At 42.5% G+C, this 18137-nt stretch overlaps 1 protein-coding gene across 1 annotated transcript in view; it reads left to right on the top strand.

Annotated features, from left to right (window-relative positions):
* Nucleotides 1–18137, top strand: part of THSD4 (thrombospondin type 1 domain containing 4) — a 568734-nt gene that overhangs the window by 247211 nt on the left and 303386 nt on the right. The window contains exon 7 of the mRNA XM_044229667.1: nucleotides 7699–7835. Coding sequence (XP_044085602.1) covers nucleotides 7699–7835 — 137 coding nt within the window. The remainder of the gene's footprint in view (nucleotides 1–7698; nucleotides 7836–18137) is intronic.

Here is an 18137-nt window from a genome sequence, read left to right as displayed (position 1 = left end):
ATATCTGACTCAGGAGTCTCACACCCTCCATTTGTAACCATGAAACAGTCAGGGTAACGTATTAATTATAAGTAAGGTAAAATCAAATCTTACCACTAACACCATTGCCCTGGGCATTTAGTGGACTCCTTCAACCTGGAAAAAGAAGTTTTTCTGAATTATTTATTTGATGATTTCTTGGAGATCTAGGAAGCTACCTTCCTCTTTTTTATTTTTTTATAACAGTTTTATTGAGATAAAATTCATATACCATAAAACTCACCAGTTTAAATACTGCAGTTTAATGTTTAATAGTGTATTCAGAAGACTGTCCAACTATTACCACTAAATTATTTCAGTATGGACCCCAAGAAGAAAGTCCATACCCATTAACATTTACTTTCTCCTCTGGGAACCGCTAATCTACTTTCTAACTTTATGGATTTGCCTGTTCTGAACATTTCAGATAATTGTAATCAGACAATAGGCAACTTTTTGTGACTGGCTTTTTTCATTTAGGACAATGTTTTCAAGACTCATCCATGTCATAATACATATCAATACTTCTTTCCTTTCTGTTGAGTAATATTCCATGTATGATATACCACATTTTATTATTATTATTATTATTTTTAAAAGATTTTATTTATTTATTTGACAGAGAGAAATCACAAGTAGACGGAGAGGCAGGCAGAGAGAGAGAGAGGAGGGAAGCAGGCTCCCTGCCGAGCAGAGAGCCCGATGCGGGACTCGATCCCAGGACCCTGAGATCATGACCTGAGCCGAAGGCAGCGGCTAACCCACTGAGCCACCCAGGCACCCGATATACCACATTTTAAAAAAGATTTTATTTATTTATTCATGAGAGAGAGAGAGAGAGAGAGAGAGAGGCAGAGGGAGAAGCGAGCCCGATGCGGGACTTGATCCCAGAACCCTGGGATCACGACCTGAGCTGAAGGCAGATGCTTAATAACTGAGCCACCCAGGTGCCCTGATAGACCACATTTTGTTTTTTCATTCATCAGTTGAGAGAGATTTAGATTGTTTTCACTTCCTAGCTATTGTGAATAATGCTGTTATCAATATTCATGGACAAGATTTTTCAAGTATGTGTTCATTTCTCATAGGTATAATACCTGGAAGTGTAATTGCTGGGTCATATGGTAACACTGTGTTTAACATCCTGAGCAACAGCCAAATGTATCCCAAAGGAACTCTTCATTTGACAGTCCTGTCAGCATTGTGCAAAGATTCTGACTTCTCTACATCTCCTCTTATTGTCTTTTTAATTTAGGCCGTCCTAATATGTATGAAGTGCTCTCTCATCATGGTTTTGACTATATTTCCTTAATAACAAATGATATTGAGCATTTTTTCATGTACTTATTAGCCATTTATGTCTCTCCCTTGGAGAGATGTCTGTTCAAATTCTTTGCCCATTTTTTTTTTTCACTATTGAGTTACAAAAGTTCCTAGGTACAAGTGCCTTATCTGATACATGATTTACAAAAATTTCGTTCCATTCCTTGGGTTTTCATTTTATTTTCTCAGTGAAGTTCTATGATGAAGCCCAATTTATCTATTTTTTTCTTTTTTTACTTGTGCTTTTGATATCATATTAAGTAAGAAACCATTGATGAACCCACTATCATAAAGACTTATGCCTATGTTTCTTCTAAGATTTTTTTAGTTTTAGCTCTTATGTTTAGGATGATGTTCCCTCTTGAGTTAATTTTTAGGTATGGTGTGGGGTAGGCGTCCAGCTTTATTCTTTCGCATATAGATATGCAAAGTTGTCCCAAAACTATTTATTGCAAAGACTGTTTTCCTCCCATTGAATTGTCTTGGCACTCTTGTCAAAAGTCAATTGCCATATATATATAAAGGTTCATTCTTATAGTCTCAATTCTGTTTGATCACTCTATATGCCAGGCCTTATGATAGCAAACTGTCTTCATTGCTTTACTTTTGTAGTAAGTTTCAAAATCAGGAAGTATGAGTTCTCCAGCTTTTTCTAAAGTTATGTTAGCTATTGGTTTCCTTTTTTTTTTTTTTTTAATTTAAAGATTATTTATTTATTTATTTGACAGAGAGAGAGAGCACAAGCAGGGGGAGTGCTAGGCAGAGGGAAAGGCTGAGCAAAGAGCCTGATGGGGAGTTCAATTCCAGGACCCTGGGATCATGACCTGCACTGAAGGCAGCTGCTTAACTGACTGAGCCACCCAGGCACCCCTGGCTATTGGTTTCTTGCATTTCCGTATCAATTTTAGGAATAGCTTGTTTATTTCTGCAAAAAAGACAGCCGGTATATTGATTGGTATTGTGTTGAATCTGTAGATCAATTTGGGGAGTATTGCCATCTTAATAATACTAAGTCTTTTGATTCATGAACATGGGATGTCCTTCCATTTATTTAGGTCTTTCTTAACGTCTTTCAAAAGTATTTTGTAGTTTTCTTTCTTTCTTTCTTATTTTAAAATTTTTTAATTTTTTATTTCTTTTCAGCATAACAGTATTCATTGTTTTCGCACCGCACCCAGTGCTCCATGCAATCTGTGCCCTCTCTATTACCCACCACCTGGTTCCCCCAACCTCTCACTATTTTGTAGTTTTCAACATATAAGTCTTAAACTTATTTTGTTAAATTTATTTCTAAATATTTCATTCTTTTTGATGCTATTGTAAATGGAATTGTCATCTTATTTCATATTCACATTGTTTATTGATAGTGTATAGAAATACAGTTGACTTTCGCATATTGATCTTATATCCTGTAACCTCAATGAACTTTTTATTAGTTCAAATAGTTTTTTGGTGCATTCGAAAATTTTTCTATATATACAATCAGGTCATCTGTGGAATACAGATTGTTTTACTTATTCCTTTTAAATCTGGATGCTTCTTCTTTTTTCTTTTTTTTTTCCCCCCTAATTTCCCTGGTTAGAGGTCCTTTTTTTTTTTCTGTAAAATCAGTAGTAATGTTCCCTCTTCATTCCTGATTTTAGTGTTAGGTGTCTTCTCTCTTTCATTCTTGGTCAGTCTATCCAAAAGTTTGTCTGTTTTATCTTTTCAAAAAACAAACTCTGGGTTTCATTGATTTTCTCTATTGTCTCTCCATTCTTTATATAATTAGATTAGGTTATTGATTTGAGATCTTCTTTTTTTAACATAGGTGATTACAGCTGTAATTTTTCCTCTAAGCACTGCTACATCTGCATCCCATGTTTTGATGTGTGTATTTTTATTTTTATTTACTTCAAAGTTTTTTCTTATTTTCCTTTTGTGTTTTTTGTTTGATCAGTTATTTAGAAGTATGTTAATTTCCACATATTTTTGAAGTCCCCAAGTTTCTTTCTGCTTTCAATTCCTGATTTCATTCCATTGTGGTGAGTGAACATACTCTGTGTGATTTCAGTCCTTGTAAATGTATTAAGGTTTGTTTTGTGACCTCACATTTGGTCCCTGCTGGAGAATGTTTCATGTATACTTGAGAGGAATGAGTATTCTGCTGTTGTTGGGTGGAAAGTTCTATAGACAGCTATTAGGTCTAGTTGGTGTACAATGCTGTTCAGGTCTTCTGAGTCCTTGCTGATCTTCTGTCTAGTTGTTCTGTTCTTTATCGAAAGTGTGGCATCAATATTTCAAACTATTTTGATTGTTGAATTGTCTATTTCTTTTTTTAGTTCTTTCAGTTTTGGCTTCATGTGTTTGGGGGGCTCTGTTGTTGTCTTCTTAATGGATTGATTCTTTTGTCATCATAAAATGCTATTGTCTCTAGTAACAACTTTTATCTTAAAGTCTATTTGGCATGATAGTAGTATAGCCATTCCAGCTATCTTTTGCTTTTATGAAGGAGTTGATTTTCAAAGGCTTTGAGCTAACCGTTCTGGAAAGTGGAATCTCTGACTACTTGTTAACCACCCTTACAGCTGATTTTTCTGTTTTTAGGCCTGCTTTCTGCCCTACTTACAAAGTTGTCTCTTGGAGATGCAATGTACTAGGCAGCTTTGTGGCTTCCCCTCCTGCTTATGCTCAGTTTTCTTGGGTCTGCTTTGTTATTTCCAGAGGTCCTTTTGCTTCCTAACTTCCAAAATTTTTAACTGTAAACTCCTTCTCTGTTTTTTTTTTTTTTTTTTTTTTGTCCTTTATCACTTAAAGAATGTCTTTACTCTTGGGGCGCCTGGGTGGCTCTGTTGGTTAAACACCTGCCTTCAGCTCAGATCATGATCTCAGGGTCCTGGGATTGAGCACCTCATGGCTCAGCCCTGCCCCTGCTCAGTGGGGAGTCTGCTTCTCCCTCTCCCTTTGCCCCTCCCCCACTGGTTTCTCTCTCTTTGTCAAATAAACAAATAAAATCCTTTTTAAACAAATGTTTTTAGGGGTGCCTGGATGGCTCAGTTATTGAGTGTCTGCTTTCGGCCCAGATCATGATCTCAAGATCCTGGGATCAAGCCCCGAATCGGGCTCCCTGCTCAGAAGGAAGCCTGCTTCTCCCTCTCCAACTCCCCCTGCATGTGTTCCCTCTCTTGCTATGTCTCTCTCTCTCTGTCAAATAAATAAATAAAATCTTTAAAAAATAATGAAATAAAAAATAAAAAAATAAAAAATATTTTTATATCAGTGGGTTTTCTGAGGGAACACAGTTCAGTGAGTAATTTAAATATTTAACCTGTATTTGAGGGTAGCTTTTGCTGTTAGCTGCTTTATTCTAAGTCACTTGAATTTTCTTGTGTAATCAGCATTTTTTTTTTAATAGTAAGAGGGCATTTTTACCATCAAGGATCCAGATACCTGGCAATATTCTAAATATAGCTACAGATAGTGCTTATATTACCTTAGACATTTAGGTGTAGATTTTGAACATCTTGGATTCAAAATAAGAATAGTCAGCAACTTCCAGGCCTCCTCACTGCTTGATTTTCCTTCCAGCGGTGGCTCCCAAACTTGACTGCCCCAGAAGGGCCCTGAAGGCTTGTTTAAATAGCTTACCACAGGTTCTGCTGAAAGAGTTGGAGGTTGAGGCCCCAGAAATTGCATTTTCAACAAGATGCTATGCTTCTGGTCCTGGGACATGCTTCAAAGCCCCCCGCTCAGTGTGTGGAGTAGAAAGGTGTTCCCTTTGGGGGTGGGGAGGACGTTTGGGAAGCAGATGAGAGCAGAGAAGGAGAGCAATAAGAGAATCCGGGAGAGAAGGAGGTGCCCACATTGCTCCCCGCTCTTGGACACTCTTCTAATTTTCCTCCTCTGTCTGCACTGAAAAAACCATGGCAAAATCTGCTTAGAGAAGAAGCTCTTGGCCTGAGAATTGTAGTTGTATTCATGGGGGAAAAAAGGAACGAAGTGATCATCTATGGAAAACCTTAATCCGAGGCCCTGCAAATACATTTTTCTGTGGAATTTTAAAGTGGCTGGGGAGTGTATGCAGGGCCAAGAGAAGTCGGTCCTGAGGCGCTTTCATGAGAGGCACCAGGTTGAGTATTGCTAAGGGAGCAAGATTCTAGGCAGTTGAGTTAGGCAGTACCTTGTCTGGAGGCTTCATTTCTTTGCTAGAGCCCCCTTTTTCCTTCTTGGGAGTCTGTCTAAGCCACATAGGCAGAGGCTCAGACCCAATGGCTGGTTTGGACCATAGGTAGGAGGAGCCCAGCCTCAAGGCCAGACTCAAGGCTGTTTTCGGGCAGCTGTTCAGAGACTCCGCCATCATCATCTCACACTCAGACATTTTTTTTTTGGTTCTCGGAATGTTCTTCTGCTATACGGTCGTGAATATTGAGAAATAAAATTGTGGCTGCGAAAGATAGTATCCCAAAGGCTAGAGGTAGTTGGGAGGAAGCCAAGAGAAGTGAGAACTCCAAACCCTTACCCGTGTGAGGCTGCCTTTCAGACACTTTTATTACTTAAAAGGCAATGCCCTTGGATTGGTCCTGCTGTCACCTCAGAAAGTGAGAGCTGGGAAGGAGGAAGCCGGGTGGGGGTAGATAGATGACCTGAGAAAGCAAGCTTTGGAAACTAGTTTACCCCTTCCTGGTCACCGCCTTTCTTAGGCCTCCTGCGGTGCTGTGTTTTTAATCTACGTAAAAATGGCTTGGTTTTAGGTAAGTCCGAAAGGTGCTTCCATCCTTGGTATTCTTTGATTTTGTCAAGATCACCTTTTTTTATCTTTTGGGCTGCCAAAGTACGAAATTCTGTCTCCTGACTTCTAAGATAGACTTCAGAGTGCATAGAAGATTCAGTGTTCCCTAAACCTTGTGATCCCAGAGGCTCCACGTTATTTCCTTTTAGCGGTTTTCAGTGGCTTTGGAGTGAAGTTCATTGCTATGACAGGCAGCCACTCTAGGGAAAATATGATGTATTGTGTTGTGTAGGAAAAAGTCAGTGTTATCCAATCCAGTAATCAGATTTTCAGACAAAGGCATGACCCTGGAACATGCTGTCTAATGGCTGAACATAGCATTCATCTTGTCTCCAAAAACAGTTAAAAAAAAAAAAAAATCAGTGTGTACTTGGCTTGGGGTCTGTTTTGGAAATATATCTTGCCGGATAAATTTCCTCATTCTTATTTTGGAGGCAGCTAAATTGCTCTGAATGTATTGGTTGTAGCAGTAATTAATTTAGCATTTATTAAGCACTGACTGTGTGCCAGGCTTTGTGTGAAAGACTCTGTAGGGGAATATATCTGGTCGGGGGAGAGGAGAGAAAGGCAAAAGGAAAAAAATGGCTGGGAGGCCTGGGTGGCTCGGTCAGCGAGGCGACTGCCTTTGGCTCAGGTCATGATCCCAGGGTCCTGGGATCCAGCCCTGCTTCAGGCTTCTTACTCAGCGGGGAGTCTTCCACCTTAGGTGATGGGGAGATCACTTAAGTATCTAATAATGGAAGAATTATTTCAGGAAACTCTGTGTAACAGATTATAAAAGTGTTATAACAGCACAGATGTTCAATTAAAAAAAATTTAAATTTTTAAAAAAATAAAAAAAAATTGTGTGCACACTGTGATCTCCGGGAAGTGAGATATAATTACGACTGTGTTAAAGCATGGGAGGATTTCTAAAAGTAGCGTCTATTATTTGCATTGTGAGATTCCTTAAGAATCTCTTTGAATCTCTACTATAGGCCAGTAGATCAAGACCCAGTCCCTTCCCTCAATCATCAAATATGGGGAGATGTCATAACTCCAGCACAGTTTAAAATAGTGTGTGATTATGGGGTGCCTGTGTAGCTCAGTCAGTGAAGCATCTGCCTTCGGCTTAAGTCATGATCCCAGAGACCCGGGGTCCAGTCCCAGGTAGGGAGCCTGCTTCTCCCCCACTCTGCCCCTCCCTCTGCCCCTCCCCTCACTCTGCCCCTCCCCTCCTCCTGCCCTCTCTCTCAAATAAATAAACAAAATCTTAAAAAAAGAAAAGTGCGTGATTATGAAACGTCCAGAATAGGCAAATCGAGAGAAAGAAAATAGACTGGTGGTTGCCAAAGTTGGGAGGTGGGGAGGGATGGGGGTAGTGACCACAAACAGGTCCAGGGGTTCTTTTTTGGTGACAGAAATGTTCTGGAATTAGTTAGTGGTGGTGGTTGCACAACATTAGGAATATACTAAAAACCACTGAATTGTATACTTTGGTTAAAATGGTTACTTTTATGTTATGTGAATTTTATCTCAGTAAGGAATACCGGAAGCAAAAAGGTACTTTTTTTTTTCTTTCTTTCTTTCTTTTTTTTTTTTTTTGGTAGTAAAGGGCAACCGGAAGTGTGAGTTGAACTGCCAGGCAATGGGCTACCGCTTCTACGTCCGCCAAGCTGAGAAGGTCATTGATGGTACCCCCTGTGACCAGAATGGCACGGCCATCTGCGTGTCTGGGCAGTGCAAGGTAAGTGCCCAGGACTGGATTTCTGTAGCGTGTTCTCCCAGTGCTCCATCTGGAACTGCCAGCCCATCGCGTGTGGCCAGGCTGTGGCCTGTTCCCGCCCCACAGCCCGCGGCGCACCGAACCACGAGCTCTGGGACAGGTGGGCTAACCTAGGGCGGCTCTGTCATCTCTGTGATTTTGATCTCAGGACGTCTTCCAAGGCTCAGTCTGGCATTTCAAGTATTAAATGATTTATGTTTCCATCACATGCATCAAAGGGGACTCCGCCATCCTTCCCTACTCTGGGGTGGAGATGATGAAGAAGGCAGGGCTGGATCTGTGAAGAAACTGCTGGCATCACGAGGGCGAAGGTGGCATTTTCAGGGCAATGTGCATTTAATTTTGCCTCGCACCTGATGGGGCAGGCTTCCAAATGAAAGGGGTTTAGTGCCTTTTAGAGCAGATTTGTACCTTAAACAGGCAGAGTTTTTCCCGCCTCTTCGGACTTACAAAGTCTGTTCCAGGAACTCCCTGTCCCCCACTCTGCAAACACTTGGGGCTTAAGAGCATCCTTGTGGGGTGCTTACCTGTGCCAAAAAGAACCATGTGGTTAGCAATAGGCACCTATGATTAGATGGCATGGATTCCATGTTCACGTTAATTGGGCCTGGACTGCCACCCTTCTTGCACCTGTAAATGTATGAGTGGAGCTAAGACCCCAGTAGGTACAGGACTCTTTGGGGCCCAGACTAAAACCCCATCTTAATTAACACCCTGTAGCTGGTAGGCTTGATTTTCACAAAGGATGAACTCTTCAGTTATCACATCTGAAATTTCCTGTTATCCCTCCTATCTTCTTGTTTAGTTGAAGAGCTACTGACTTTTTTTTTTTTTTTTAAAGATTTTATTTATTTATTTGACAGACAGAGATCACAAGCAGGCAGAGAGGCAGGCAGAGAGAAAGAGAAGGAAGCAGGCTCCCGGCTGAGCAGAGAGCCCGATGCGGGGCTCGATCCCAGGACCCTGCGATCATGACCTGAGCCGAAGGCAGCAGCTTAACCCACTGAGCCACCCAGGCGCCCCTGACGTGTGGTTTTATCAGCACAGTCTTCCCCTACCAGACTTTTTTTTTTTAATGAGGAGGTTTCAAATGTGCAAAATGACTTATTTGAGCAGAACAGATGTTTGCAGATTTTCAATGAAAGTGAAGAAAGGAGCAGCTGTCATTGGCTATCTGATGGGTGGGAGGGGTCTTTGGAAGAGCAAAACCCCAGGAGAGGTGGGGGATGGCATGGAAGAGCCAGGGGAGCCTGATGGGAAGTACAGTAGGGGCTCAGACCTGTCTGACCCCGTTTTCCACCCCATCAGGAGAATCATGGAGTTCCAGATGTCCTCTCCGTGCCTCGCTGACCTCAAATCATACCTAAGAGAGTTCGGTTAGAGGTTTTGATCTCTAGCTGTTGTGGTCTCTGTTTCTAAATGTGACTGAGCCTGAAATGGTGGGCCTTATAGCAACCTAGCTTTTTGTTCCAGGCCCTGAATCAGAGCTATTTCATTTCCTGAATACAGGTGCACAGCGCCAGGAGGGGATGGGGTGTAATGGTTAAAAACATGCCCTCAGAAGTCAGACCGCCTGGATTCAAATTCTGCCTCTTCCACTGTGTGATTGACTGTGGGATCTCATGCAGGTTACAAAAGTGCTCTGTGCCTCTAACACAGGAGAAGAGCAGTGTCTACCTCCTGGTCTGTCATTTAGTAAGCATACTGGCATTTCTTAGTATGAATACATTGTTTATGTCCACATATGTCCTGTCCTCTTTGAGTTTCTTATGCAAAAGCATCTTCTTTGTTCATTTGTTTGTTGTTAGATTACAGGTTGGTGAGACTCACATTGTCTTTCGTGAGAACACTGTAGGGTGAAATGCCGGGGGATTGCAGATTCTAATTTGCTGGGTCTGGGGAAGGTCCTGAGAATCTGCCTCCCAGTGAGCTCCCACATTATGATGATGCTGTGGGTCCTCAAGTAGCAAAGTTCTAAAGGACACTTTGATGAAAATACAGTTAACCAAGACTCAGAAGTGTACATGTAGAGTGGTGTCATGACTTGGAAGGAAGGTGAAACCTGGGCTCTTTCCACCGAAGGAGTGTGTTTTCCTAGTGTTGCATTAAGTGTCTGTGACCTGATGATACAAAAGAAAAACAAAGACTTATATGCACGTGGCTACAGACTCTTACTGACTGTCGAAAACCATTCAGACTATAGGGTGGCACAGTTTGCAGATGGTAATTGCTAAAAGATTGGGACATTTTCCAGGATGTGAGTAGATTAATAGGAATTTGCCGTTAGAAGGGCTGCTTTGATATTACTATGTACTTGTTCTCTGTGCACTTGCCTGAAATTTCCCTCCCTGAAGTTGTTGGAATCACTGACAATCCTGTCCTCTTTTGAACTTCAGTTTAGAATCATCACAAGTACATTTGCTTCCCAGGCCCGAGTTCTGTTTACTTTGCGACTTTCAAAGGGTACAGTGTCCTTTTCTGAATATTTGATTGGAAGCCCAGAATTCGAATTGATGTTGCTACCTTGCTGACTTGTGGCTGAGCGAGCTATCACTCGTGGACATCTGAAATGGCTCCAGAAAGCCTCTCCTGGCCACGTACAGTTGAACTGCAAACCCAGGTCTACAACAAATTAGCGAAAAGCGACGAGCATCCAGTAAGAATTCGAGCTAAACCTGCAAGAGAGGAGCTAAGAGAGAAGGGGGTCGTCCCCCTTGACACCAAGCCAAAGAAAGGTCCCAGCCCAGCACTGTTCCTGGGCTAGCAGAGCAACCTGTGGGCAGCCCAGTTTACCCTGTTGCTGGAACTCTTTTGTGCTTTAGATCCTCGAGTTGGAAGAGGGGCAGGAAGAATGCAGACATCCTAGAACTGGCTTGGTGAGAGGCCGAGGCCAGAGAAAATGGGGGTCCCTTTGCCGTCCTTCAGTGCTGGGTTAGACTTTCTTTTCTTGGCAGGGACTGAAGGGTCCCAAAAGTTGTCTTGAATCTCAGGACTGCATATAGATAGGCTTTGAGGGGAAAGGACTGCATTTTCCTCAAGCAAGAGAATGTATCTGGAGCCCTCTGAGACCCTTCCTTCCTCAACTTGACCCCTTCCCTGTAAACATCAACTAGGAATGTCTGGCCAGTGTTCAGAGAAGTTCTGAGACACTTTTAGCCCTGCCCAATCATCATTGTCATTTTGGGAACGAAATACCGTTTATATCTCGTTAGCAGAGAGCAGAGGAATAATGTCTATCATTGAGCATCACATTAACTCTGCTGTGACTTTTTTTTTTTTTTTGCTTGATCTCAGCTCTGTCTGAATAACTGAATTATAATAGTTTGATGACACAGGTATTACTTTTGCTTACCACTTAATAAACCTAGATGAAAGTTTCTCTTCGGTGGGATAGCAGGCATTTGAAAGAGCGGGGTCACTTGGGTAAAGGACGAGAAAGAGAAAAACCCTCAACTGCCTGGAGACCAGCCTCACAGAAGCCTCAGACTTCTAGACTTGAATGGTCCTTAGAGTGAGAACTACCCCCAAGACCTGCTTTCTTCCCCCCACAAAGAGTCTTTGGTGGGAAACAAACAGCCCTTGAGGAAATGCCTTGCAATAAAAAACAGGCGGATGGGAAACCTCAGAGAAGCAAGGTGTCAGAGCTGATGTGGCCAGCAGGGAGCCTTTTTTGAGAAGATCGTGTTCCAGACCCCGTGCTCTGTGCTTTACCTATGAAATGATATCATTAATCCAGACACGCAAAGGGCTACACAGAGATTGACGATTAACGTTGGTTTTTTAGGCCGAACTGTTCATTGGAATAGAAAGAACAGTTTATAGGTGACGGGAAGAAACCCATGTGCTTTATTTAGGTCTCTCTCCTCTTCGGAGTTTATAGTCCTCACCGTCTCTTTCCAAAACAGGATGCCTTTCCAAACGTGTATTAGGACATGTCTCTCCTTTGCTTAAACTGTACCTGTGATTCCCCCTCCCCTGGGGATTAAAGTCCAGACCCTTCATCATCTGTCTTCTGCCTGGCCTCCCTTGGCCCCCTCCCTGCTGGCCCGGCTGGGACGTGTCAGTCCTTGAGCCAGCAGGCCTGCAGGGTTCTCTGCGTCCACCAGAATGTACACGCTGTTCCCTCAGCTTCAAGTGCTGCTCTGTGTCCATCCTTGGTCCACTTGGTGGGCTCTGCTCAAGAGCCACCCGCTGACTCCCTGGAGCGCTGTGTGGATTCCTCTGTTCCCGCTTCCCGGGACTTGTTTGTCCCCGCTGCCCCCACCTACCACCCAGCGAGTTCGGAGCTTTTCCAGGCACTTTGCTTTAGCAGAATGCCCGCGATAGAATAGGTGCTTAAAATAAATGTGTAAATAGCTGAACTGAAGCCTTGGTGACTCAGGCTGTTGGATTTCAGCAAATGAAGTTAGTCTTGAGAGCAGCACGGAGCTTTCTCATTTTTGGCTGGGATGGGCAATCGGGTGCAGATAAAACAGGGACATGAAGCCCCCTTGGCCACATCCCCAGAACCCCAGGCCTCAGAGGTCGGGGAGAATTCTTGGCATCTGCAAGCTCTTAATCCCCCGTCTTGCTCTATTTCGCTCGCTCTGAATTTCTTGAGCCCTTTCAGAGCTGAGGCAAGAGGAATGTACCAAGTGTGAGAGTGCTTGTTCCGGTGGGGCCTTCAGTCGGGGGAGAAGAGGCCCTTCTGCCCTTGAACTTCTGCCTCCCATCCCAGATCGGTCTTGACCTTCCCGTCGCCCCGTCGGTCCGCACTCAGCGGGGGCCTTCGCACCTCCTTTCCCAGCTGGGACGCTGCTCGCCTTCAATCTGGACGCGTCCACAGACACTTCCAGATTGATTCAGTAAGTGAAAGCAAGGTAACTGCTTCCAAATGTTCAGAGATAAGCTGCGCACCGGCAGGCGGCCCTGGCGGGGAAGGATGACGTCATGGGTGTGCGCGCCTGTGGGATGTGCGGGCGTGTGTCCGCCCGAGTTCCCGTCATCCTCCTGGGGGAACCCGCCACTGCGCTTGCCCGAGCCACGGGGTGGACCCTGCTCGCTGGTCTGCTTGTTCGCCCTACGTTGCTTCCTTTTTCTCCCCTTTTGGTTACTGGCTTTCTTTTGTGGACTTTGCGTAGAGGTCTGTGGCCACTTGAGTCAAACCAAGAGAGTAACCATATTGGGTATAATGTTCTCCCCCTTGACGGACACCTGCATGATTTGGCCTTGAAATAGGGTGCAGGGCTCTCCCTTTGCTTGAATTCTGAGCGTAGGTGACACTCTGTGGACTCCCTCTAGTGTCCCCACCCCCAGCAAACTGTGCTCTGAAAGGACTGTCTGCTTGTGACTATTAAACTCCTTATCATAGTATGTTAATATTTTGACACGTGTTTATGCGTTTGAACTCCTGTAGGAGAGAGAATGAGTGTGGGGTGTGTCTGTATCCTTGGTGCTTAACGTGTGAAGATTATTTGGTAAATATTCTTAAAATGTATGAAAGAATGATAAAAGAACAAATTAGAAACTGACTGTGTACTTCCTTTCCTGCAAATAATCAAGAGTTGGATTAGAGAAACATTGGAATGTTAGATCCCAGGCCCTGTTCTCAGATCCTTTTGACATTTAAACTGATACCTAAAATAAAGCTGATGACATCTGCCTTTTTTATATGTACTTCTTTCCCGTTATCTATAATTTTACTCACTTCCAATCACTGGGACCACTACTAATGTAAAAACTCTGGTTAGATTTCTTAATTAATGCATATTTATGAATTAAGTATTAACAGCCCAAGCAGTATTATAGGATCATTCATTAATTCAACAAATAGTCTTAACTGCTCACTGCTCGACAGTGTTGTAGGTGTGGGGGGTTGAAGTGGAAAAGATGAACACAGTCCTACGACATTGAGCTTCAAATCCAACGGAAAAAGTAATAGAAAAGGTTGGTTAAGAGGTAAAAGAATTCTGAATTTTGACAAGCATCATGAAGTTAACGGGGGAGCCGGGTGGTGAACTGGTGAGGAGGTATACCTCAGATGGACTGTAGGGGAGGGCAGGGGTCGAGGTGCTACCTGTAGGTCCCCAGGGATGGGAGAACATTCAAACTAAGTCTCCAGCCCAGGACCCGGTACCTGAGCACTGCTCCAGAGCGGATGGATATGGAGATGACCCCTTTGTGCCTTCTCTCTGCTCCCTGCCCTTGGGTTAATCTAGTCTCCCCTTGATGGTGCCAGACTTGGTTCCTCCATAGTGCCCACACATCTTCCTGAACCCATGCTGGCTTTTGCAATAGAAAGGCCTCCAGGAGTCATTCTATGAGCCCAGAAAGACTCTCCTGCAAACTGGATGATATTAAGAGCAAGTTTTGGGGTCAGCCAGGATCTCCGATATGAAAGCAGATAAAAGAGGGGCTGCCCAGGTAGATTGGGGTATTGTGTCCAGAGCTTCAACTACCCTTCCTGGTAGTCCTCCTATACCAGAGAGAGAAATTTAGGGTGCCTTCCCCCCAGCTTTCTGAAGGAATGGGCAACATCCTCCCAAGGGACCTTAAAGAAGCATTCTATCTTAATAGGCAGGGGTGGTGACTGACACTTGTAACTGAGAAATCAGAGGAAGCCTCCTCAGGGTCCCCTGGGACAGATACCTACCTCTACCCCCATGTACCCCCATCACCACCCCTAAACCAATCATAGATACCATTTTTTGTATTTCACTGTTTTTTAAAGATTTTATTTATTTATTTATTTGTCAAAGAGAGAGAGAGCACTAGTAGGCAGAGCGGCGGGCAGAGGGAGAGGGAGAAGCAGGCTCTCTGCTGAGCAGAGACCCTAGAATCATGACCTGATCCGAAGGCAGCCGCTTAACCAACTGCGCCACCTAGGCGCCCTGTATTCCATATATATATATATTTTTAAGATTTTATTTATTTATTTGACAGAGATCACAAGTAGTTAGAGAGGCAGGCAGAGAGAGAGAGAGGAGGAAGCAGGCTCCCTGCTGAGCAGAGAGCCCGATGCGGGACTCCATCCCAGGACCCTGAGATCATGACCTGAGCTGAAGGCAGAGGCTTAACCCATGAGCCACCCAGGCGCCCTGTATTTCATATTTTTTTAAAGATAAATCAATTTTCATGACTCTGACCTCAAAAAGTATGATCCCCTGTCCTCTATCAGTTCAGCTCCCCATGGCCTGAAAGGAAATAATCATTGTTTGATCATTTCTTTTTTAAGGCAGATGTTTTTATGCATGTATAAGGCCATGATTTATTATTTTTTCCTTCTTTTTGACACATATAGTAGCTTATCACACACATAGTTCTGGACTTGCTTATTTCACATCCCTTGGCAAGCTTTCCATTTCGATATCTAAAGGACATCCTTCTTGCCTTTACATAGCCCTGCACTGTATGAATGAACCATGGTCTATTTAACTATTTAACTATGATGATGCATATGTAGGATACATCGCTTACTAACAAGCGAATAAATACACGGTTTGGGGGGTCATTTTACTTGTTTGCAAGTATCTGTAAGATCAGTTCTTAGAAGTGAGAGAAGAGAGAGTCCATATGTCTTTGTGATTTAAATGCTTGGTGGGTGGCAAATTGCTCTCCAGAGTGGTTCAAACAACTCCCATTCCCACCAGTGATATCTGTGGGTGGTGTGTTGTCCAACATTGGATTTTTGCCCATCTGATAAGTGAAAAATTGTATCTTGGGTCGTTTTCATTTGCATTTCTCTTACTTTGAGTGAGGTTGAGCATCTTTTTGTATGTTTAAGAACCATTTAGGGGCCTGGAGTCCGTTGAGAGAGGTGGCTTGGATGCAGAATTTAAGGAGGTGCCTAATGAAATGAAATTCTCAGGGCCTCTTTAAATTCTGAGCCTTAGGCACCTCACCTGCCCTGCTCTAATCCCTCCCCGCAATAGCACTGCCCTTCTGACCCAGGAACCATTTATATTCCTTTTTTGTGCTCTGTTTTTTTTATTGGGTGGTTGATCTTTTTCTTAGTTTGTAGGAGCTTTTCATACATGAAAGAATTTTTTTTAGAGATATAAATTGCAAGTTTTTTTTTTTTTTTTTCCACCAAGTAGCCTTTTGACCTATGCTTTTGATCATGAAGTTTTTGTCCTTTTTTTTTTTTTGGCATGCAGAAGTTTTAAATTTTTAAATGGTGCATTTAGCAATTCCTTCTTTTATGATTCTAGATTTTGTGTCATGGAAAGATCTCCTGCACTTTAAAATCTAAAAACAACCTTCTATGTCTTCTTCCACTAATTTATGGCTGTATGCTTTTACATTTTTACATTTTCTATTAATACATTTGGAATTTACCCTAGTGTATTGTGTGAGGTGTGGATTCAATTATACTTTTTTCAGGTGGCTACCTAGATATGCCTTACCATAATGGATTAAATGTTTCCCTTACTATTTTGAGGCTCCCTCTTTATTACTGTGTATATGTATATATGAAAGCATATATTTGGGGCTTTTTTGTTCTTTTCCATTAGTCTATATGTCTATTCATACAAGAATACCAAAACATACATTTAAAAAAAAAAAGATTTTATTTATTTATTTGACAGAGATCACAAGCAGGCAGAGAGGCAGGCAGAGAGATAGAGAAGAGAAAGCAGGCTCCCTGCCAAGCAGAGAGCCCAATACGGGACTCGATCCCAGGACCCTGAGATCATGACCTGAGCTTAATTCACTGAGCCACCCAGGTGTCCTAAAACATACATTTTTGAGAGAGAAATAAAACATACCAGCATGGAAACTTAGGTTGGGGAGGAAAATTTTTCTTCTGTCTTTCAAGATTCTTCGGCTTGATCTAAGAATTAAATTGACCTGAAATGCATTTACAGGAGAAATTCAAATTTAATTATATACTTATAGGAAATCCACATAAATGAGAGATTCCAAAGACAGTCAGGCGAAATAAGGTATTTATGTCATTCTGGACCAAAGAGAAGTAGGTACAGGACTAGTGCTTCAAAGAGAAGGAAGGCAATTCACAAGAAAAATGGAAGGAGTAAGTGTTTGCTGGGCCGTCCAGAAACCACGGGGCAGAGAGGGCTTTGCTCAAACAGGCTTTGCTAAGGTCTTCCCCGTCTACCATACGTAGTGTGTATCAAACTGTAGTTACCTGTGGTGACCGCTTCCTTCCTGGAATAGGTCCTCCATCTAAATACTTTTAGGCAGTTCATAGGAAGGCAACAAAGGAAAACTTCTTGAGTCTTCAGTTTCTTAAAAATAATCAGTCTAGGGGTGCCCGGGTGGCTCAGTGGGTTAAAGCCTCTGCCTTCAGCTCAGATCATGATCCCAGGTTCTGGGATCAAGCCCAGCATCTGGCTCTCTGCTCAGTGGGGAGCCTGCTTCCCTGCCCCATCTCTGCCTGCCTCTCTGCCCAGTTGTGATCTCTTGTCTGTCAATTAAATAAATAAAATCTAAAAAAAAAAAAAAAAGTCTAAAATAACTCACAGGTCAAAGAGATACATTTTATGGTGGGAGATTTTGCTCTCTTTGCTTGGACGTAATGTGCTCACAGACTTTGAATGAAAACCTTTATCACTTGGAAAACCTATCTGTGTTCAGGAGCCTTAGCAAGACTTCATAGTCACAACACATTTTTACTTAATGGAAAAAAATGAGTGTTCCATGACTTTTAGGACAGTAATAGCCAAAGTTACAATTATAAAAAGTACTCCTGATGATAAAACCATGGTAGGCCAGGTGAAGATCCCACGGATGGTTGGGAGAAAGCCAAATAAATATTAGAAGATTTATTAAAAAATACAGAACATTCACGCAGCTCTTTACTTTTAGAATTAACTGAGTTTAACAGGAGAGGGAAAAAAAAAAAAAAAGAAGTTGCTGCCCCTAAGAGCAGCCCAGCTCTTGAGGTACTATCTTCTGTCATTCAGTAAATTCGCAACATCTTCTACAAGCTTTACTTTATTTATTTTATTTTTTTAAAGATCCTGTCAATTTCTTGAAGTGTATCAACCCATCTCCTGATGGTTTGAAATTTAATCTATCGTGATTATTTTTCTCGGGCCTTATTTTCACAATTCTCAGCAAAATATTAATAATGATAATATTCAAGGATATTCCGGATCTGTTCTCCTAACCAAATCTTGAGAAGGTGCAAGGAGAACAGATTCTTTTTTACCCTGCCTCCAAACTCACCCGGATGGAGTAAGGAAAGAAGATGTGTAATGGCCATGATTGCCAGAAACTGAAGATAATCATGTATGTGAAAAGATCTCCGACTCAGACATT

This window comes from Neovison vison, chromosome 13 (genome assembly GCF_020171115.1).
Source record: "Neovison vison isolate M4711 chromosome 13, ASM_NN_V1, whole genome shotgun sequence".
NCBI classification, from domain to species: Eukaryota; Metazoa; Chordata; class Mammalia; order Carnivora; family Mustelidae; genus Neogale; species Neogale vison.
Note: the sequence above shows the minus strand (reverse complement) of the source record. Positions and strands in the feature narration are given on the sequence as shown.